This window comes from Apis mellifera, linkage group LG10, assembly GCF_003254395.2.
Source record: "Apis mellifera strain DH4 linkage group LG10, Amel_HAv3.1, whole genome shotgun sequence".
In the NCBI taxonomy this organism is placed as follows: Eukaryota; Metazoa; Arthropoda; class Insecta; order Hymenoptera; family Apidae; genus Apis; species Apis mellifera.
The window spans coordinates 6,364,924-6,389,127 of NC_037647.1; the positions used below are offsets into that span (position 1 = coordinate 6,364,924).

The following is a 24,204-nucleotide window of genomic DNA, read 5'->3' on the forward strand; positions in this document are numbered from 1 at the left end:
CTATTTCGAGCGATTACTGGAACGCCACGGAGGCAACGTTTACCATCCGTCAGCTAGTAAAAATATTTTCTCTGCCGTGTTTGAAGTTTCATCCTCGTGTAGTAGTGTGTCGCGACGTTGGACAGAATTTTAATAAACCCAGACCCAGATACTGTACGAATCTCTAGAGAAATAACGATAGTTAATCAGAATCTCGGCCCGATACATTTGTCTCGATCCGTGTCGAAACCGGAAATCACGCTTCCTCCGCTATACGCGCGATTAATTTTCGTCGTGCAACGCGATAGAAAAGCTTTTGCGTTGCTTGAGAGGCCGTGGAAAGCATTGTGAAAATTATACGACGATAGATGGAAAAATTTACATATTTATTCAACAATGTTTTACGAAGGAACAGGGAAGAGGAAGAAAAGTATTCGTTTCGATTACATTTTGAGAGTTATGCGTTTCCTTCGCGGTATTCTATTTATAAGTAAAAATATTCGAGTCAGCCGAAATCGAAGGTAGAATCGGTAATCCGATCCACGATGAGAACCAGCAACAATGTTGCGTAACAACCGTGAAAATTCGGTCGGTATCGCGTCGTCGTTGCATGTTTTTAATATCTATATAGCGTCGAAATATTCAAGATAGATGCGAGATGTATGTTCATATCGTCTATTTTCGGAATTGCTATCGAAAATACCGATTTAGTTCTCTGTACGTCGGACGTACTACGGCCGTGGTACATTGGCGAAAAGAGCTGGAAGCATCGCTCGCTATTTTCGACCAAACACCCACGTATTTCTTACCCATCGACCGTGTACCCCGAGATGTTTTCCATCTTCACGCAACCACTCGAATATTTTTCTTTGCTCCTCGTCCAATTTTTCTCTCCTCCATTTTATTCACTCTCAATGTATTTTCGCACAGACTTTCGAATCGAACATCCATTTTCATGCTTGGAACGTACCTCGATTCGATCGAATCCCTAAGAGATCGTAATTCTTCGATTTTCAAATTTTCCAACAAAGAAAAATAGAAGCGTCGGGGCTTCCTTTTATCGTCGTGCTTCGCAATCATTCACCTATTTATATGAAACTACGTTATTTTGGCTGTTCCTTTTATTAGAAGTAAGACTATCTCTTTCACGTTCAATTATCGTGAGATACATAAAATCTTGGGGGAATGGGATAAGCGAATGTGATACTCGTGGAGAACGTTGAAAGAGCTTAAATGGATTACGCTTGTCTCGTTCATTTTAAAATAGATTTTATGCGGATAGAGAAAAATGCGGAGAAAAAGAAAAGTCGTTAATTGGATGAAAGAGGGATCGGTGTATCCAATGTATCCTGAGTATCCTGAGTATATATCGTTGATCAATCGAGGATATATATATATATATATATATATAATTGTCGTCGAACGTGTGATTCCCTTCGTATATTTCTTACTTCATTCCTGGAACGAACAAAGGTAACGTTTTAAAACGAACGTTTTTAACGCTACGTTGCAAAGTAGTAACAGAATGAACCATTGTAGCGGAGATTTCAATGATCAGTACAATAGGAAGCAAGTGTCGCGCAGCAATTATTTGAAACGAATTCGAGGCGAACTTACCATGACGAGGAACGTCAATTTCAAAGTTAAACAAACAATCCCGAATACAATAACCAGAGGCAAATCAGCAGGAGGATGAGTATAAAGTACGTGGTTAAAATATTTTTCGTTTCGTGGGCTGCCTGTGGCATTTTTCACGATAGATGTTTCACGACACTAAAGAAAAATTAATATCAGCATGCGATCACGGCTACGTCAAATTGTTTCCTTCGATGGGACGAAATACTCCTATCCAAAATATCGATCGTACCGTTTAATTTTTTCTTTTTTTATTCTTGATGAATCAGTCTTCTTTGTTGTCTTCGTTTCACGGATCGATCGGACGGAAGTTTCGGATAAATCGCGCTGGACGATCAAAAATGGAGAATCTGAGATCAAGCACCGCGCCACTTTGCGTCCGATCTTCGACTAGATCACTCAACGCAGGATCCACGATACGAACGAAGATCCCGAAATTCCTCCAGGAATCCGTGTGAAATCCCCCACCAATTCGATCACGGATACCACCACGTTGCACCTTCCCTTGTAACTTCTGATCCAGGATTGGTAGCCCGGGTCCCACCACCGTCTTTTACTGGTGCGAAATCAACGAGTTCCGCCACCTCGAGTTATATTAAGCATCATGAATATTGGATTCACAGCTTCAGTGGAAAATGTTTCGGATCGATTCACTATCATCATCGACGTAAAGATATTTCGCGGGTTCAAGGTCGTGTAGGTTGCGATCAATGGCCTTTAAGGAGCGTTGCAAGAGACAATGCGAGAGAAATTTAAAGGAAATTTAAAACGGAAAAAAAAAAAAATAAGAGACATCATAAATCTCGGTTCTCTAAATTATAAAGTTTTCTAAGAGACTTGTGATCGATTTATAGATCATTTCGAATACACTCTACGAGAAAAGATGAACAGTCTGGAACGAAGAAGAGATTCGTTCATGATTCTGCATAAACTTAATAATATCTTTATTCAAATAATAAGATCTATTGTTCTTCTTTTCTTATCGAATGATTTATCAATGAAGTATTTATTAACTTGGTTCACATATAAATGATTTTAATCTAATCTATTAATGAGATCTATCACGTACCGTTCGCACGTGAAAAATGCACAAGCGTATATAATATAAGCATTATGCTCAATGGAATATAAACCAACTATACATCGAAGCGTTAATTTAATTATTAACATGAGGCAAGAAGTCGATGTTATTTAGCTTAGGTAGAAGTGTTAAAAAAAATCAATTCCTATTTTTAAATAAAAATTACTCTTATAAACATCTACGTTTTAAACTTGGACAGAATTCACGTGCGATGCTACGGTTTTTCCCACGTGACAAAATAATAACAAAAATATCATGAAATCATTGAAAAAAATATGATTCGTCAGAAAAACGATATTGCGTTATCTGTTTACGTTATTTAATAAATTTAATTAATGTTATATATATATGTATGTTATATATATGTTTATTTAACAATTATAATCATACGATTCAAGGGAAATTTTTTTCTCAAATTTTTTTATGCAAATAAAAAAATGAAAAGAAACGGTAAATTCAATTATCCAGCATTCAATATTCAATGAGAGGAGAGTCCTTCGATTTGATTGATAGCTAAAGCTATTTTAATCCTCGAGGAAACTCGGTTCGCTGAATTTTAACATTTGATTAAGCTGCGCAGAGCTTGCTCCTCTTTAGCTTTACCAACGTCGTTCATCATTTCCAGTCCTTCGGTTAATTTTATCTCGTAAGCCAAACATTAACCTTATAATGGACAATATACGTTAACATATCCAACCTAAGCTTCGTACATTCGTTTATGTTTGTAACATTTAACGAAATCGCGTGACTTTCGATACGATCAAAATTTTATCGATCGATAGATTTATCATCTAATTTCTTATCAGGCTTTAATTTTATTAAAATCTTTGGCACAATTGGAATATTATATAAAATATCTCTTTATTCAATTCTCAATTGAATTACTCGTGTATTAACAAGTAGAGAGAGTTGATTGGTAACTTATAGTATATGTTACAAAATGAATTATTTCTAGGAATGTACATTTTATAGTACACGTACTAGCATACGTAGGTACACGAATATGGCGGACATCCTGTTACATTAACAAGTCTAACCGAGATACCAGTCACTAGACCTTTTACTTTTAAATGTCTACATAAATAAAATAAAATATTCGAATGAATAAAATGCAGATATTTCTAGAAGCTCAAAGGGAACACATCATAGGACTTTCTGGAAGAAAGTTATCAACAGATGTTTCATTGGCACAAACAACAGGTTTTTTTACTTTTAAATTCTTGGCACGGGATTTCGCGCACGTTTTAAAAATACTAAGAGCAACGACATAGGAGGAAAAAAATCTCTCTACTCGACAAAGAACTAACTATCTCGAAGATTCTCAAAACCGTTTCGATCTCATGGAACGAAGACTTTGTTCCACGGCTCGATTCATTAAATGATAACTAGACACACAAATATAAAGGAAAGACCTGAGCAAATTAATGCACGCGAACCGGTGCTTGGAATAATTAACTCGTATGATTTATTACAATCGAGTAAACGCATAATACTATTTAACCATTAAGCTATTCATAATTCGAAGCGTAATTCATCTCTATTGTCAGAAATTCTCTAGTAAACTTGCAATTAAGCCAACGAGAATCCCAGCACGTCCTCGAGCGAGTAATCGAATAATCTTAGATCTAATTTGTACAAATCCACCAACTTCCGCAGCTGCTTGTACGTCAACGTGGAATAATATTTCTCCAGTTTTTTCGCAGTTGGCTCGCTGTTCATCGGTTTGGCTGGAAAACTAAAAAAATAATCGATAATATTGCTGGTTAAATGAACGTAATTAAAATATCGTAATTATTTTACTTGATTGACTCGACGCCCATCCGCTCCAAGACTTCTGTAGCATCCTCCGCTAGACTTTCATATTTGCTGACGAGATTATAATTGACCAAGCACGGATGACACAGCTCGTATATCGGCTTCCAGTGCTCGTTTCGCGTCTCATTCGACGAATCGTCCGTAACAAATTGTACAAACTCTCGAAACGTCACGTCATCGCCGTTTTTCAGTGATTCTACAGTGGCGTTTTGTCTGTATCTCTACAAAAAAAGACGTTCCTTTTGTGTTTCATTTGATAGAAGCAAGATGAGGGACGATTAAAAATAAAACTGTACCCTGATAATCTTCTTCCCAAAACGGGTTTGAAAGTATTTCGAACTCTTCTCGTGTTTCGCTTCCAATTTATTTCTGTAGGCAGACAATAATCTTTCCAAAGGATGTCTGACGACAATCAGTTTGTCATAAGTCGCCAGCATTCGTTCGATCTCGGACAAAGTATAATTACTGAGCCTTTGGAAAGTACTTGGGGAATGCGCCTGATCAGCCGGTATCTCCATAGGATCGTTACCTGGCCACTTGCCCGTGACAACCATCAGAACTCGTTTCCAGTTTGTGCAGGCAACCTGAAACAAATGCAGCCGAGAATGTTAAAAAAAGAAAAAAAAAATGATCAATTATGTTAATGCAGTTAAACATCAAATTAAAATTCAAAGCATTAAAGATTCCATTTTGATTCGATAAAAATAAATAAGATTTCATAAGATCGATTTAGAAAATTGTTCAAAATATAAAGTTAAATCGAGAAAAAGGAATTTCAAGAAAATCGTTTTAGAAAATAAAAGATTACGAAAGAAAAATAGAAGTGATTAATATTTGATGAAGATGAAAAAAATTATACTTATTAACCAATTAAAATTCATGACAGATAAAAAATATCTAATCAGAAGATTTGTCAATTGCATATTTTTTCCTTATATTTAAAATTTAATAATCGTACTTTTGGAACGTAACAATATAAAAGTTCATGTTGCTCGTCCACAAGAATATTCCTGAAAGATTCTGGGTTTAGATCCTCGTTCTCGGATTCTCTATATCCCAAGATCTCCTCGCAATTATATTGTAATCTTTCTTGACGTTCCACCAAAGCGGATCTCGCCAAGGCGTTGGGCCCTGTCCAAGAGTACACGGAATCATCTATCTCCATGGATCTTTTTCTATCATCGTTCATCGAGATATGCTCTCCAACTATGCTCGCGTCTATCGTTAAACTTAAAATGTTGAGGAGAAGCAAAACTGTCTCCCAGACACGACATTTTATCATCGTTTTTCCCATCCACCCGGATCATTGATTTATCCTTAAATAAATAATTATTTAATAATCCTTCTTCTTCAATATAATCGTTTCTGAAAAATTAAAAAAAAAACACACACACACACACATTCGATGAGAAAAAAAGAATGGAAAATATATTTATTATGAAACATAGAAAAAGAATTTTTATTTTTTTTTTTTTTATTTGCTTTCATAATTGAACAGGAAAACGTAGCGATCAATTTACAAAGGTTAACGAATCAATTCCAATCGCTTAAGAAACACCAACAGCTCGAGAGTCTTATTTCAATTATTCTCTTGTTTAATTAAACGTCATTGATGTCAATTCTCTCACTTTGCACGAGCCGCGTATAAATCCTTAAGAATTAATCAATGAAAAGAAAAATTGCAAATAAATAAAATATATTTATTATTGTAATGGATAGCGTAGAGTGATTTGCATCTTAACGGGAAAGCAAATAATATGATAATCAGGTCAAGCGCCTTCGTTTCATACTCTGTTCCGATTGAAATCCTTTAAAGCCGGTTCTGAATGGACATCTTGCGGTATGTTTGACATCTAAATATCTAGAGCATATCTAGAGCATATCTGTTTTTTTGAATAGTGAACATCAAAAGTGAACTGAGTTAATTTAAATTTTTGTATGCTTCAAAATTAATAATTTCTTGAAAATTATATTTTATTATAAAATAAAAAAATTCAGGTCATTGCTTGGAAGGGATAAACTCGGTCGGAGACATTGCTACACGTAAAATACCTGTTCTTCAGTTTCGTAATATACTTATATTTTATATTTATATTTTAGCTAAACTATAATTTCTTTTTTTTTTTTTTTTTTACGAGAAAAAAATTGTATCGATGCATAATAATGTTGATTTATATTATGCAATGTATAATTAGAATACTTTTATGAATAAAATATATGAAAATTATCATATACATTATTCAAGAGATTAATTGAAAGATTTGTTTCTTCTTGGAAAAATATTTTGTAAAAATAAAATTTTGTTATTACTTATAATATTTTTCTTATGATGTTTTATTTTTATTTTATCATTTTATTTTCAATATTCCAAAATGCCAAAATAAAAAATAATATTAAAAAATTATATGCTATTCTAAATGTTATCCAAAACATTTTAAATAAAAACAAATATTATATATAGCATTAAAATTTTTCTATTTATCTCAAATTAAACTTGATTTATTAATACTATATTATTATGACTATTATGTTAATATAATTTTTAATGCTATATTTTTGCATGCTATTTATTGAATGCTATTTTTTATTAATAAAAAAATTAGAATTAACTTTTTTAATTCTATCTAACATTAATTATCGGAATTTATTGAAAAATTAATTGTATTAAAATAATAATTGAACGATGACTTAACTATACAAGCACTTTATCATCTCAAAGATGATTATCATCTAACTATCATCTATCATTTATTTACTATCAATTTTCTTTTTTTATTTATACAATATAATAAAGATTATTAATATTGAATAGACGGCTTTTTTATTTTTTCTTTCTTTCGTTTTTTTCTGTTCTTTCTTCCGTTCTTTCTTTGTTGATCTAGATCAAAGCTAACATTTTTAATTTATAGATTTGTGACATATATTTTCGATATATAAAAAAAAAATATATATATAAAATTCCATCATCAATTGAATAATTAATCCATTCTTTGTTAGTCCATAGTATCGATTCAGATTGATGCACAAATATTGTACCTAGTATTGTTATAAATGGAATAATAGGTGTTGAAAATTCATTACGTCAATAATGTGGACACATTAAATGAATGGCGAAAGACGTGATCAATCAAATCTAGTATTTCGTTACGCAATGCCATTGGAATTCATTCTTGACCGTATCATTCGATTCGACCCATCCCTCTTACTAATAATCGCAACCGTGTTAAAAATATCTTATCGGTATCTATGCCACCGATGAAAAATCGCAAATCGATCACGTACGACGAGTATCTTATCGTATCTTGATTGTCAACGCGAATACGCAAACCATTGAGCCGAAAAATTGCTCCAATGTGAAAAATCGTCGATGAGAGAGACTCACCTGTTACGTATTGAGAGATCGGGCCAAGCATTGCCAAAAATTACGTGGGATTCTTTACTTGTTCGTATACTTTCGTAAAACGTTTTATCGTCCAACGATTCGATACTTTCTTGAAATTTCTTGAAATTCTTTTTCTAGAAAACGTTTTGGATAAATGGCCTCCTTAGATGACCGCTCCACATTCGACTGTAAGATGGTTTTAGAGGAAGATTCCAATTTCGTTCCAATTAGTCTCGACGATGATGGAAGGATGTGGGAGACGAAAAATTCACCAGAAACAGCGGAGATTTCAAAGCAAACACGCGGCATGTAAGACTGCCGAGTCGATGGACAAACGGCTATTGCCTTGACTGAGAAATTCCCTCTGACACAAGGATGGAACATGGTGCCCAGTTTGTTGAAGTGAAAGAAGCTGCGCGCGCGCGCACCTATGATGTTTCATCTTCGTTTCTTTATCGGCGTACACGATGATCTTCCTTCTTTACCTGTTCCCACTTTCCAACCGTTCTTCTCTGCTACAAAATTCAAAGACCGAGATTACATTCAATTTATTTGGCAAGTAAAATTCAAATTTATTTTTCTTATTTAACTTTATAATAAATATTGTAATTTGTTACAGAAATTATCATTGAAAAATTCATATTAGAAATGGAACATAAAAGAATATTTATTTAATGATCGAATGCCTTGTGATAATACTGTAATGTTATTAGAAAAATTTACTTTGATTAACACTTAACACTTTAATGAAAAACATATTATAAACTGACCATATAATATAAAAAAAAAATGTAAAACAGATTGCTTTTGGATAAGAGAAATCATTAAAAGTTATTTTTATATGTTTATCTTTATATATTTTTTTACTAATGTATATATAAATATATATATAAGCCAAAATATGAAGTGAATTTATTTAACAATAACAATACGAAATTATAAGGCAATATTCCTTTATAGAAAAAATACTACTGTCTTGGATACTGATGAAATAGGAATAACTGTCAGTCGCGTCTGACTCTGGCTGTGAAAACATACGCGAACGCAAAGAAACTAAAATTACGAAATATCGCATTAAATATTAATTAAATATTAAGTATCGTTATTATATACTTATTGAGAAAACGTGTAAAAATCATGAATGATCGATACAATGCGAAATCTATTAATTTAAAAACTTGTATCAAAATCAAAACTATTTTATAAGAATATTAATGTGCTGATCAAACAGATTTTCAACAACGTATTCAGCGGTAAAGGTGTTTCGGAAATAAAATGCGAAGAAGAATAATTTTACCGCTTTGCATTCTTTGCATATATGTATAAAAGAATCCTGTATAAAAGAAACGCGGATATTATTTGGTATAGTAGCGGGAGAAAGTATTTTTCGTTCGATCGCCATTTGTATTGTCCACTTGACACTGGTAGCTTTAGTCTCACTTTAGTCTTCGTTGGTTGATCATCGTTTAAACACTTACAACAATCGTAAAAAGTCTAAAAAGTTATTGTGATTACGAAAATTGATTGTAAAATAATCCGGAAAAACCACGAAAAAAGGAAAAGGAAAAAAAAAGAATTTTAAAAATTTTGTGAAAAAGATAAAAACGTAAAATATTATATTATATTTAACTAAACGAACGAAAAATAAGAAAAATATCTAATAACTTATATAACTTTATATTTTCGTTTATTCGAATTCTAAATATTAGCAAATAAAATAATACGTATTCATAATACTATATGTGAAAGAAATTGTGCTTATTGTTCTTATTTTATATTATGTATTAATTATAAAATTATCTCAAAACACGCGATTTCTATAATTATTTGTGAAATAACTCGTTATCATGAATTCTATATTATCGTGGTTTTTGTACTTTATACTATATTATATATTCAAGAAATAGATATATTCAAAAAACATAATAGACTTTATTATAATAAGATAATAATTTTATTGATTCAATGATCTTTCTTTCAAAATATAAACTCGCATAATTCTTTATAAAATATTTTGATTATTTATAATGATTAAAACTTTGTGTCAAATTTGTGTTAAAGGAAAATGATATTGGAAATTGTATTCTGGCTGTTTTTTACTTTGCTGCTAATCTCGCTACTTTTGACTTATATTTTTAATATGGGAACCACATTATGGGAGATTTTTGTATCATTGATCAATACGAAAACAGTCGATTTACGAACAAAGTTCGGCGAATGGGCAGGTAAAATTCATAAAAATATATTAGATATTCTCTTCCTCAAAAGAGAAAAAATAATATTTAAAAATATTTAATTCAAGTGGTGACTGGATCCACCGATGGAATCGGCAAAGCATATGCAAAAGAATTAGCTACTAGAAAAATAAATTTGGTGTTAATCAGTCGATCTTTGGAAAAATTAGAAAAAACTAGAAACGAAATTATGCAAGAGAATCCAACTGTTGAAATAAAAATTATTGTGGCAGATTTCAGCAAAGGAAAAGAAATCTTTGAAAAACTAGCAGAACAACTAAAAGATATTCCAATTGGTATTTTAGGTATGTGATAATTGAATCATAATTATCTTTTTTCATTGCTTTTTTTTTTTTTTTATAAAACATGATATTTATATAATAGAAATTATAATACAGACATTATATTCATATATTATTCATATATCTATCATTAATCATTATATATATATATATATATATATATATATATCATCACTATTTGTTCATTTATTGATATATTGTTAATAGCATAATTGAAAAATAAGCCAAATCTATTCCAGTCAATAATGTAGGTATGCAATATAGTCATCCTATGTATCTCGAAGAAGTTCCAGAAGATGATTTGTGGGACATCATCAATATTAACATTGGAGCTACTACATTAATGACACGTATAGTTATCGGACAAATGCAAAAGCGAGGTAAAGGCGCAATCGTTAATGTATCATCCGCTTCGGGATTTATACCTTTGCCGTTAATGACTGTGTATTCTGCGACGAAAGTTTACATCATAAGTTTTACCGAGGCTCTCAGAGCTGAATATTCTAAATTTGGATTAACTATACAACATTTATCTCCATTTTTCGTTAATACGAAAATGAACGCATTCAGCAATTGGTTACAGGTAAGCAAAAGATAGAAATGAATAGCATAAAAATTATATATGTAATAATTGAAACTTATTATTAAGAAATTTATAATTAATTAATTGATGATGAAGGTATCCAATATATTAGTACCTAGTGCAACAACTTACGCAAAAAATGCAGTCAATACTCTAGGAAAAATTGATTCAAGTACAGGCTATTGGAGTCATGGGATTCAAAAGATCATCGTACTTCTTGTACCAATAGAAATAAGAACAAAATTGGCAATGATTCTAAATATGATTTTCAGAAAAGAATATTTTAAACAAAAAAGAAATATCTAAGTAGACATGCTTAAAATTCATATGTTCACCGCCATTGCTTTAAAATTGTTATAATAATATATATATATATATATATATATATATATATATAAGTCAATAAATTTTATTATTACTATATTTTATTAATTTTCATATTTTATTATAGTTTTTTATAAATTTGAATTACATTAATTATATTAATGTGTAAAGTTGGCTTTTAAAAAAATATTTAGCAAAAAGCTATTTTTATGATATATTTTTATGATTTATTTTTTATGATTATTTTATTTATTTTATATAATTTACATTATTCAATAATCTATTATTTTTTAATTGTAGTTTGATTCTTTTGTAAATATTTTTAATTGATATTTTTAATTATTTATTAAGCGATTAAAAATAAATCATTTATTATAAAAGAATGTTTCAGAAAATTTATAATTTTATAATAAACTATTTTATAAAAATATTTTATTATTTTTTTAATATTATCAATTTTAATCTGAATATCAAATATAAGAAAATATTCTATTTATTTTATATTTTAGAAATATTTAATCTTGCTAAATTATGATTTTTTTTTAAATAGAAATATATTTATTATAAATAAAAGATTTTTATTTATGAAAATAAATTAAGTAAATAAATAATATAACATATAAACAATTTATTTTTATCGAATTTAATTTAATCACTATGAAATAAAAAATGAAAATAAATATATGTAAACATATTATCAAATCATTGTGATTTTTTGAGAGTTTCAAATTTTCTATAAAATATATATATATATGATATAACATATAAAATATAATTATACAATATTAATGCTATATATAAAATAATATGTTTTACTCTATATATATTCTACATATATATAATATACATATGTATTATATTGACAACATATATATATATATATATATTTATTAACATTGCTATAAAAAAAAGAATTTTTAAAAAATTATCATTATATTATTATATTAAATAATTTAATAATTAAATTAAATTAAAAAACTATTCATAATATAATTTTATAAAAAAAAATAAAAAGAGAATTCGATTTCATGCATAATCTGCGCAGAAAATCCATGAAAATGCTCCAAACTGAGCACTTATGCGTACGCATTCCCAAATCACGTGACCTCAGCGGTCAAATTCTCTGAAGGAGACGCTCATTCGCTATCCATGCATCACGAAAGAAAGACAGCTGAATTTTCTATACGTTTCATATCACGGGCAAGATGAGTCAGTAGTTCACGAAGCAATTTGCACACGAAAGTGTGCCGACACAACTAATTAATCATGGAGTAAGTAATATTTATTACCTTTAAAAAAGTAACTTGTACTTCACTTTAGACCATCGTGCAATATGTCTGCCATTTTGTAAATCTATTACATTGATCACAAATACTATTACTTAAACAATCATTTTATTAAATAATATGAACCAATTTTTATTGAATATTACTTTACTATTATATATTATATTTTAATATATCTTATAATACAATTAAATGATTAAATACAATGAAAAAATTTAACCAGATGACATGATCTAATGTTGCGTCATAAAGATAGTTGGCCATTTTTTTCTATATTCTGTAAATATATTTTACGTTTATAAGTTATTTTTAAGTATATAAGCAATGGACGACATATTTATATTATATTTAAATAATATTAAATCAATTTTTAAATAATTTATTAATTTTATCTAAATTATAAATATTTTGATAAATTATAAAAATATATTATTTTATTTCTTTAATATCTTTTTTTTATTTTAGATTAACAATTAAAATTTCAACTTAATGAAAAACATTTCAAAAAATAAGATATTTTTTTATGTTATTCTCAAAATAGTTAATGAAAAACAAAATATTGATATCTTTATCACAAATAAATTGTTCAATTTATTTATTTATTTTATCATATATATATATATATATTTATTTAATATTTTCAGAGCCAATATGGCGCTCATTTCGAGCTGTGTCGCACAGACGATACAAATTTCTTTTCATCTTTTTTTGATACATCTTGATTGGGACAATATCAACAATGATATCCAATCAGGACCAGGAAAGTTGGCTATGGAAGTTCGAGCCAGTGTCTCCTAATGGAACACTGTCCAATAAATTTGAAGATGATTGGTTTTTATTTGATGATAAATCTGTAGATCCTACTAAAAAAATTGCTGAACCTATTATGTATGAAGATCATCCTACTCGTGCACAAGTAGCTACGAAACTTTTGGAAAAATTAGATGAATGGATTAAAGAAGGTAAGTATTTATTTAAAATTCCTATAAACTGTAATACACAAATTGTTCATTAAATTTGATTTTTAGAAATTCTAATATTTTTTTTTATGTTTGATATTTTATAACAAAAATCTAAATATTGAACAAATTTAAGAGATTAGATTCATATTATATATTATGTTTTATATTTAAATATAAATAAAACTTTCATACACAAATTTTATTAAAAAAATCTTTATTATAATCTTATTGAAATATTAATATCTTAAAATCTATATCAATATTTATAAATTTTTATGTTAATTCAAAACTATATATATATATATATTTATTTATTTATTTGTATATTTATTTATTGTTTATTATTTATTATTATTTCAATTATAATAAATTTTGATATGCTTGAATTACTTCAAGAATTACATGCTACAAGACTTGTAGCACAATGCATTTAGAAAGATATGCACTGTAATATATTTTTAAATTATATACGACTGATCCGTATATAATGCACATACATTTATATACAATTTTACATATATATGCATCTATTAAATTAACATTTTTTAGTTTTTAAAACTATGTGCATCAAAAGAAGAAAGAAACTTTAGTATTCTCGATATGCCTATCACTTTTATTCTTCTCACTTCTTCTAGCATGTATCATATTTGCCTTTCTTTTTTTCTTGAAAGGAGAGTGGGACAAACTGGTTAACCTCTATACAAACGGCTTTGGTTGAAGGCCGATAGGGGAATGACGTGTGTTTTAACAGTCTTGGAGTAGGGGCGTCAGAGGGGAAAGTCCAAAGATAAGCAGGAGTGGTCTCGCAGTATTACAAACTTACTTAATCGTACGATTCTGTCGATTAGTCTTCGTTACAACTCAACTTCTTGACGATACTTAATCATTCTGCAAACTTTAAGCTCCTTGTTATTATTTTACGTTTACCGATACTTCAATTGAATCTATTCTTCTATAGGAAATAAGTTTTATTTCTCTGAATATTAAAATCTGTCACGTTTATTATTAACTTACATGTGTTATCAACGATCAGTGATCTTAACAATTAAAAAAATTGATTTAATTTTTTATATTGTGTTATCATATACTCTAATCTATCTATAATTTATATCCATATAGACATTATTTGTTTATAAAAAATTGAATAATTATATTTCAAATGTGAATTTTTTTATAACATACGTTAATTTGCTGCACGTGTTTTTAATATTTATTTGGATTTGGTGAACTCAAAATTGCATTAGTTTTTAAATATAAGATTCTAAATTATTTTTGTGAGCAATAACTTTTAATTAATTATATTAATCAATAATCGAATGATTGATAAAGTGCGTAATATCAATAATCATATAATTCAAGTTAAACGCAAGAAATATAATTAAAAAATCTATAGTAGACATATAATGATTAAAAAGATCTGTGTATAGAGCAAACATTTTAACAATACTGGCATTTTTAAAAGTGAATAAAGAGGAACTATTATCGTCTCGATGCTGGAAAGTACTAATGTTGTGTAATAGCATGCAGTTCGCATATCGCTACACGTGGAACCGAGAAATTATTGTCAATTCCCAAAAACTTGTAAAAAGACGTTGAATCGGTGCAATTCGCAAAAATTCTTGTGAGTGGACTTGGCTAATTCGCGTCAACAACAATCATTATATTATATATTATTAAAAACATAATTTTCTATTTTATTTAATTATAACATATATGCAACATATATTCTCTCTTTTCTTTTATTAGAATAAGGATTCTAGCAAAAACAATTGCACGTGATAATGGCTGGTATATGTTACAGTGGTATGTTTCCTTTCGCTCTCTCTCGCTTTATTTCTTTTCTCATTCCAGCATTTGCTACAATGAAAAAATCTTTACTACGCATATCAGAACATTGTTGCCATATAAATCAAATAACTGAATTAATCATCTAAACATTATGGAATTTAAATTTAAATTTAAATTTTTATAACTTAAAACTTGATAAATTTTCTAAGTTTTAAATTATACATTCTATCTTATTAATTCTCGATATAAATCTATTTATAATTATATTTATAATTCTTTAATTTAAAAAATATTATGTATTTTTCATTAATTAATATTTAATTACTAAATATTTTTTTAATTATTTTATATTTTATTACAATTATTAAATTATAGATATTTAATAATTTAATATTTATTATGACTATATATAATTTATACAATTTTAACAAAATAAATAAAAAATTTAAAGATTTATTTAAAATAAATTGTTTAAAGTTACTCATAAATTATTTTCTTATTTTTTAATGAAAAATGAAAAAAATATACTTTTCATAACATTTCTTTATAATAAAAAAAATATATTCTTATCTAACCCCATGCCCTCTGCATTTAAATGAAGATAACTTACGCATTTAAAGTTAGACTCTGATCCAAGATCTATCAAGAAATAGGTTAGGATTCATTTATAGACAAGACAAAATTTTAACGCATAAACTTTTTTTTTTTTAGTATCTTTTTTAGTAATCGAATTTATTTGTTTGAAAATTATAAACAGAATAAATAGAATTAAAATATGATAAATAACAAAATTAAATTATAAATTAAATTTTTTTTAATTAATTTATATTTAAGAACTTAATAAATATAAGTTTATTATTATTTATATTTTATTTTTTAATAAAAATATTCAACTTTTTTCACTTTTTAATGAAAGTTCCATATATTATTTATATATTATTTATATATATTAATCGTATATATTTTTTTTAAAATAACAATTGATATATTAATATTGGTTGTAGTATTGAAAGCCAAAGAAATTGCAAATCAAAGAACTTGTTTTTCTAGTTAAACTAGTAATGTCCATGAAATTATATATACATCAATGTACCACTCCTACTTGTTTTTTATGCAAAACACAAGTAAAAGTACTTCTTATTTAATAAACTATATAAAATATGATTGTTTTAAATTTTCATTTTTGATTATATTAATTTTTTAAATTCATTTAAGTTAAATCAATTTCTTATTAAAATACAAGGCATAATAATTTTTGTAATGCAAGACATAATTTTTTGTAATTTTTGTTTTAAAAGAAATTCTTAATTCTAAATTCTAAATTTTTGTAATAAGATTATCTTATATTTATTACAAAATTTATTTGATAATAAATATATATAAAATTTGATATATATATATATATATAAAATAAACATTCTGAGTAATGTAAAATTCTTATATTTTAGTAATTAGATAAAATGACAAAATTATTATTCATTTTTTATATATCTTAAATAAATTATAAATTTTCATTTATATTTAATAAAATTAATTGTTTTTACAGAACCTTTTTCGGATTGGTTGGAGGAGAAAATAGAATTGCCTATTTTTGAAGAACTGCCAATTACTGAAAATGGACAAATTAAAACAACACCATATAATGAAATTACAAAAGCTCCCCAGCAAGATGATACACAAACTTTGCTACAAGAATTTGAAACTGTTCTGGGAGATGTGGAAGCTTGTCATCAAATAGTCCCTTCATCAAGTTCCACTCTTACACCCCCTCAATCACCTCCATCACATAAACCATTAAATATGGATACTCAATTACTTGTTACTTTACAACCAGTACAACCATTATATCCTAATCATCAGTCCATATATGGTATGGTAGTTCCAGAGGAAAAATCATATATAAATGAAGTACGCGTATGGCATACAAAAAATGTACCATTAGACCAGATAAACACAGATGTTGCACATGACTTAGCTGTAGTGGATGAATATGTACGTTTACATACAAAAGATATTCCACCATCTAGTCCTTGTACCAGTTCTGGTGGTAGCTATATTTCATCAGAAGATTCTGTGGATGATCCAGATTGGATTTTCGAATCCGAAAAAAAAAATATGAAACAATCTACTTGTATTTCAACAAAAAATCGTCAAAAACCTTATTCTCGTCCTTCAATTGAAGATAAAAAAGTTCGAAAAAAAGAACAAAATAAAAATGCAGCCACACGATATAGACAGAAGAAAAAACAAGAAATAAAAGAAATATTAGGTGAAGAACGTGAACTTACTGAACATAATGAAAAACTAAAAAATCAAGTAACAGATTTACAACGAGAAATTGGATACTTAAAAGGCTTAATGAGAGATTTATTTAAAGCTAAGGGTCTTATTAAATAATCCATTTATATATGAACTATGTTATGTTTACTCATTTTTATTAATTTTTATTATCATATTTTTGACACTAACTAATTTTATAATAATACTAATATGTTTTAGCATATAGACTTAAATTACTGATTGTTATTATTTTTTTAAATTAGCGTACATATGAATATATATCTAAGATCTATCACAGCTTCTTAGTAGGACTACAGAATTATCATCATATAATACATAAATTATGTACTATCTCCTAACTTATTCATGGTCCATCAAAGATTAGCAAATAAGATACATTAAATAACAATAGATTTTATAATGTATACAGCCCTATGAAACTCCTTTGAGTGGAAACTTGCTGTTACAAAAAATTCTATTCATAATTTATTGTATCTTAAAATGCAAATTTTTCATTCCAAGAAATTCTAACTCAATCAAGTTTCAAATTTTCTTAAAAAAAAATATTGTATTAGAAAATAATAAATGGGTTATTATATAATAAATGTTGGTATTATTTTCAAAATTATTCCTGTTTTTTTAATTTCCTAAAATTTTATCTAAAATTATGATCTATAATAATAATAAAGTAATACAAATGAGTATTAGCTCTAATTTAAACATAACTTAATTTAAAAATAAAATTATTTTTATTATATTATTAATATACTTCACAGTACATTAAATTAATGAAATTTAAATTAATTATACAAAAATTTTCAAAATTTACACATATTTAAATTATTTTGAAAAATTTTTTAAATAGATATTTAAATATCTATTTAATTATTATTTTAAAAAGATATCTATATAATAACTTTATAAATTATTTTATATTGTACAATATAAAATTTTCTTTATAAGCACTTACTATAGATGTATTAAATATTGTAATTTTAAACAATTATTATTATTAAAATATATATAATAAAAATTATGAAAATAATAAAAACGATTACTAAAATGATTTTATAAAGAACAAATAAATTTCTAAATTTTATTATACATAGAATAATAAAACGTATTATAATAATAAACAATACAAAATAAAACATATTTCATTCCTTGTAAAATATTTACACAATTTATATATACTACAATTTTATACAAGTTTAAATCTTGTTTTTTAAATCATTAAATATTATAATAGAAAATATGTATGTATGTTTATCTGCTTGCATTTTTAAAACCTAATCTATTATTAAAAAAATAACATAGATTAAATACAAATATAATTATAACATAAAAAATCATAAGAATAAAATGACTTTTTAAATATTAGATAATTGTTTAAACAACATTCTACAATTAATGATGTAAAATTAATTAATTGCAAATGACTTGTTATCTTAATCATCTATTTACTATTTTAATTTACTATTAATTTATTATTATTATTATTTATTAATTTATATTTATATTTGATATTTAAAATGATTTTTGTGCAAAATTGCACCAACACAGATATTTTTATATACACATTACATATATGTTTAATAAATATACATATGTTATGTGTATATTTACAAATTATAATTAATAGCATAGTACAATTAAAATTATACATGCTTAAATAGTACAATTTACATGCACAATTATGGTCAATAATATAAGTTGAAAACAATATATCTATTTAGAAACTTGTGTTTTATATAATTTTTTTATTTATTAACTTATTATTATTTACTAATCACATGATTATAATTAAAAGATATTATATTTGTGTATGTTTATACATAATGTGCATATCTATATATTATGTATTCTCTCATATTTATTTATTTATGCACATATAAAATGAAAAAATTAATCTTATATTATATATATTAATTATAATATAAATTCATAATAACACTGTAATAAATATTTTTGAACATAAATTTTTTTGAACAGAAAAGAATACTTTGACAGATCTAATACTATTATATATAATTATTATCAGAAATTGAAGAATGTTTTTTTTATATGTTTCATAAATATCTAATTTTAGTTATTTATGCAATATATATTAAATAATATATTATGCACATATTTTTTCACTATTTTTAATCTATATTCTATTATCAATTCAAATCAACAAATTATGTTTAAGATAAATATATATGGAATAATTTTCTTTTAAATCAAAAAACTATATTTATAAATATATTATTAATAATAAATTATCAATATGTATCAAGTATGTATTAACAAAATTTACAAGTTTTCGTAAATATGAGATTTTTCAAATTAGAGCTAATTATTCACACATAAAATAATACAAAAAAATATACATAAAATTAATTTAACTATGTAAAGTAGGCAAAACAAAATAATCTATAATATAATAATTTAGAAAATTTTGAAAAAATTCTATCTTAATTTTGAAACCAAATATAGATATACATTGCTTATTAATTTACATATATGTATTTATTTATTTTATTTATATTCTTTTTTATATTTCAATAAAAATATATTAAATATACATGAAAAGAATATTGAGTATTATTATTAATATTATTATATAAATATGCAATTACGTATAAAAGAAACAAGAAATAAGAAGAAGAAATAAAAAATAAGAAATAAAATATTATTTGGTATATATCTTTTTTTACAAAAAAAAAAAACTTAAAGCAATTTTGAATATGGCAGTTAATCCAATGCAATGTAAATATAATTTTCTGGAATGTCATACACAAAAAGTATGAATATTCAATGATTTGATGTAATAGACACATTAAAATAAAAAATATTACTGTTGATAAAATCTGATAACTGTAAAAAAATAATATTATTCTTCATAATCTAAAATATTAAATATCAATTAAATATTAAGTAGTTTTAAATAAATGTAAATTTCTTATATAAAAACAATCATAATATAAATATATATAAATATATGGATACTTTTAAGTTCATAAGTTTACAAATAATATAATGTGTCAAAATAATTTTTGTAAAAATAATTATTGATGATAAGTAAAATACATAAAAATGATTCAAAACAAAATAAGAATATTAAATTTCTATTCATTTATAAAATTAAGTTTTAATATATAGATTGATTATAATTTTTACATTATATTTTTTGTCATACAACTTATGATGTTCCAAATTCCAATGTATATCTATATAAATCGCCAATTACATGCACAAGTTAAATATTCTAATTTAATTATTCATTATATTGGAAAGAAATTACAGAAATATTAAAAAACTTTCTATATTTCTTTATGTTGCAGTGTCACCTTCCTCTTGTTCAAGTCTAGATGATCCACATACACGACATTTACAACATACAATACATGGTGCAGCCAATAAAAGTAATGGCGATGCAACAAGTAAGAGTAACCCAAATCCAGCAAAAATTCCAATAACCTGTGTTCTGTGCCAAATAACCGATGCGCGTGAGTGACCTAATTTATTTTTACAAGGCCCTTTGTCGTAATGTCGCAATAAAAAGTCATCCTATATTGTTCAATGCATTATTTTTTAAAATACTATTATTATCATTATAAATGAATGTACTAAATACTTACATCTAAAGAAGCTAAGCAATACCAACAAAAAACATGTTTACATCTTTTACACATCATTTGAGCACATCCTTCATCTTTTTCAATAGGTACAGAACACATAGGACAACATTTGATATGATCACCATCAAATGGTATACCTAAAGAAATGTCTGAACAAGGGCCAGTATGCCAAGATTCTCGACATATAGAACAAAAATCTATAGAGCAATTAGGACAATGAACTGGTCCAATAGGAGTTCCATTTGATCCAGTAGAATTTATAGAACATATTGTTTCACAACCTGCACGTGGACACCAAGCACGTGCTTTATCCATAGACACATCTATATGTCATATAGATTATTATATTAAATTAAATTATATAATATTAATTATTATATTAAATTATTAATGTTTGCAAAAAATTAATTTTATATACCTCTATTTAATCTGAATTTATAATGTTTTTCCACAAGTTCAGAACTAACAAGACTTGATATTTCCTTCATGGAAAGTATTGCTCCATGTTCACATTGTGCATCGGGACAACTAATTTCATATGCACCTTCTTCAATTTCAAATTCAATATATGCTTTCATACACTAAAATATACAAAATATATATTTACACATATGTATTTATATATATATATATATATATATACTTATTAATATTAATAACTTTTTATATAATAATATGTATAAAAAAAACATACATCTTTACAATAAGAACAACCACAGCCTTCTATCTTAAATGTTTTAGAAAGAGAAGTATCAACAAGACATAATTTACAAAAAATACGTCCAAGCGCTTGTTGAGAACTTGCAGGAACAAAATTGCCTGCAGCTAAACTATAGCGTGAACTAGATGCCAATGATAATAAACTGGAACATCGAGAACAAACTCGACTGCGATTGATGGGTCTTCCTTCTAAAGCAGAAGTGCTTAAACCCACAGCAGTTTCACATTTTCGTAATACTCCAGGACCTAGACTCAACCAGCTATTACCACGAGCTTCTAAACTTGCACTACTTTCAGGTCTAAGTAAAGGAGCATCTACTCCTTTTCCTACTGCAGTCCTCTCTGTCAAAGAAAGATTTACAACACTGGCTTCTTTACGCAATAAAGGTAATCTGACTCCAGTAAGTTTATTAGACTTATCAACTTTTTTCTGGTTTGTAGCAACTTTATTAGAAGAATTAACAGATGTCACAGAACTAGTAGCAGTACCCATATCCATTAGTGGAGCTCGTCGTATGACGAGCGAATGTAGGCTGGGCATCCCCTAATTATCAATGTAGATTTCACTACCAGTTACAGACAAGAGCTGTGCTTACTGACTTCTTTTAGACAGTTTGCAACAGCACTTGCCATGTAATGGAAGATGTATATAAGTTATAAAACATTAAAAATGTCACACCCATGAAACAAATTGACACTGCATATTTCAATCCATTCAATCCAATATAATTTCACAATATTTTATATTTTTCATATTTCATTTCCTTACTTGGCATTTTCGAATTTTGTTTCGCATAAACTCAATATGATTGAATATTAATTTCTATTACAAAATAAGATTTTTACAACATATTTATATTTTAATATAAATTTGCTAACATGTTTTTGATTTAATTTCAAGAAAAATCAAGATACAAAATAGTTAACTAAAAAGATAAATTGATAGTCAAATAACAATACAGAAATAAATTTTTCGAAATGATTATACGTTATTAACAAAAAGAAAAAAATTTATCGTCTTCAAACATTATTTATGTTGTGTTTGTCAATTCAAGACATATCGCGAAAGTAAGAAAATTGCTACGTAATATTTTACACATGTTCAATATTCGAAGAAATACACATCTATTGATATTTTGAATATTAATCTTTATAAATATATGTTTATTCCATTAAAATATTATTCAATTTTATAATTTATTTATTTTTTTTTTAATAGTTTTATTACGGATTTTTTATATACTGTATCACAAAGTACATCAAACAGTATACACAAATTACCGACTAACCACTTCCGCCCCCACTTATATTTTTTTCTTACAATATCGAAAAAAATTATCACTACATTCATATTATATATAACATATATATAAAAATCATAATTATTTTTTATTTGACATACTTTTTGTTATATTCTTATTATTTACACAATTCAAGGAAGCAACATATTATAAAGAAGAAAATTAAATATTTTAGCAAAACATAATTTCAAATACTAGTAAATTTTTATTACGGAGTTGTGATATGGTGTATTTCAAGATTTTATTAATAATAATAATAAATAATAAATTGTTAAAACATTATTTTTTTATATTATTATAATTTGTAGCTTTATTATATATGTAATACTAATAAAATTTATAAAAAGATAATATTTTCTTATATATTTTATAGATTTTATTTTTTTTTTTTTTGTAATTTAGATTGTTAAAATTATTAAGATTCTATAAATCATCTATAAATTTACTGGTATGAAAGAAATTGTAACTAATAATATTTTGATAAATATTTAAAAATAGAATTTTTAATTATTTCATATAGTTATTTTTTTTACATATTATAATTATTAAATAATTAAATAATTATAATCCATTTAATAAAAAATAAATTTAAAGTTCCTAAAACTGAATTTAAAATTTCAGTCATTACACAATTTAAAAAATCTATTATTTTTAATAAAATATAAAAATGCGGGAAATTTAATTTAAAATTTCATTAAGTGAAATAATAACAATACATTTTTATCTTTTTTTTACGACATTAATTAAAAAAATTGTTAAACTATAATAAGAAAATAATAAATAAAAATTGAAAAAATTATATTCATATGTATACAAATATGTATACAAAAATAAAATTATAAAAAATCATATGTATAAATAATAAAATTTTCACATATATCACAACTAATAATTAAGTCATTATTAGTA

At 26.0% G+C, this 24,204-nt stretch overlaps 4 protein-coding genes and 1 non-coding gene across 10 annotated transcripts; 2 read left to right on the plus strand and 3 right to left on the minus strand.

Annotated features, from left to right (window-relative positions):
• Positions 1 to 3,531: 3,531 nt before the first annotated feature.
• On the minus strand, positions 3,532 to 8,524 carry LOC550998 (carbohydrate sulfotransferase 11). 2 transcript variants are annotated; one of them, XM_006562831.3, is made up of 5 exons: positions 7,893 to 8,524; positions 5,469 to 5,875; positions 4,807 to 5,094; positions 4,496 to 4,731; positions 3,532 to 4,430 (listed from the first exon to the last, which is right to left on the minus strand). In XM_006562831.3, exons 2-5 carry the CDS (start codon positions 5,802 to 5,804, stop codon positions 4,265 to 4,267), a joined length of 1,026 nt encoding a protein of 341 aa, XP_006562894.1. In that variant the 5' UTR covers positions 5,805 to 5,875; positions 7,893 to 8,524; the 3' UTR covers positions 3,532 to 4,264. The 2 variants fall into 2 exon arrangements, with proteins under 2 accessions (XP_006562894.1, XP_006562893.1); XM_006562830.3 differs by having other exon boundaries at positions 5,469 to 5,826; positions 7,893 to 8,522.
• Positions 8,525 to 9,195: 671 nt separating this feature from the next.
• Positions 9,196 to 11,370, plus strand: LOC410227 (inactive hydroxysteroid dehydrogenase-like protein 1). Of its 2 annotated transcripts, none has more exons than XM_006562833.3 (5): positions 9,196 to 9,254; positions 9,954 to 10,117; positions 10,195 to 10,431; positions 10,668 to 11,011; positions 11,108 to 11,370. In XM_006562833.3, the coding sequence occupies exons 1-5, from the start codon at positions 9,211 to 9,213 to the stop codon at positions 11,315 to 11,317; spliced, it is 999 nt and encodes a 332-aa protein (XP_006562896.1). In that variant the 5' UTR covers positions 9,196 to 9,210; the 3' UTR covers positions 11,318 to 11,370. The 2 variants fall into 2 exon arrangements, with proteins under 2 accessions (XP_006562896.1, XP_006562897.1); XM_006562834.3 differs by lacking the exon at positions 9,196 to 9,254 and adding an exon at positions 9,261 to 9,498.
• Positions 11,371 to 12,434: 1,064 nt separating this feature from the next.
• LOC410226 (activating transcription factor of chaperone) lies at positions 12,435 to 18,043 on the plus strand. Of its 3 annotated transcripts, none has more exons than XM_393709.7 (3): positions 12,435 to 12,606; positions 13,266 to 13,583; positions 16,918 to 18,043. In XM_393709.7, exons 2-3 carry the CDS (start codon positions 13,361 to 13,363, stop codon positions 17,766 to 17,768), a joined length of 1,074 nt encoding a protein of 357 aa, XP_393709.3. In that variant the 5' UTR covers positions 12,435 to 12,606; positions 13,266 to 13,360; the 3' UTR covers positions 17,769 to 18,043. The 3 variants fall into 3 exon arrangements, with proteins under 3 accessions (XP_393709.3, XP_006562898.1, XP_026299093.1); XM_006562835.3 differs by lacking the exons at positions 12,435 to 12,606; positions 13,266 to 13,583 and adding exons at positions 14,279 to 15,204; positions 15,330 to 15,386; XM_026443308.1 differs by lacking the exons at positions 12,435 to 12,606; positions 13,266 to 13,583 and adding an exon at positions 14,279 to 15,386.
• A 2,899-nt stretch (positions 18,044 to 20,942) lies between these two features.
• LOC410225 (probable E3 ubiquitin-protein ligase RNF144A) lies at positions 20,943 to 23,157 on the minus strand. Of its 2 annotated transcripts, none has more exons than XM_006562829.3 (5): positions 22,674 to 23,157; positions 21,969 to 22,538; positions 21,693 to 21,855; positions 21,275 to 21,597; positions 20,943 to 21,203 (listed from the first exon to the last, which is right to left on the minus strand). In XM_006562829.3, exons 1-5 carry the CDS (start codon positions 22,695 to 22,697, stop codon positions 20,967 to 20,969), a joined length of 1,317 nt encoding a protein of 438 aa, XP_006562892.1. In that variant the 5' UTR covers positions 22,698 to 23,157; the 3' UTR covers positions 20,943 to 20,966. The 2 variants fall into 2 exon arrangements, with proteins under 2 accessions (XP_006562892.1, XP_006562891.1); XM_006562828.3 differs by having other exon boundaries at positions 22,764 to 22,804.
• On the minus strand, positions 22,558 to 22,643 carry Mir3773 (microRNA 3773). Its single transcript, NR_039469.1, has one exon. It is a non-coding gene; the product is annotated as a microRNA 3773 (primary transcript).
• Positions 23,158 to 24,204: the final 1,047 nt, after the last annotated feature.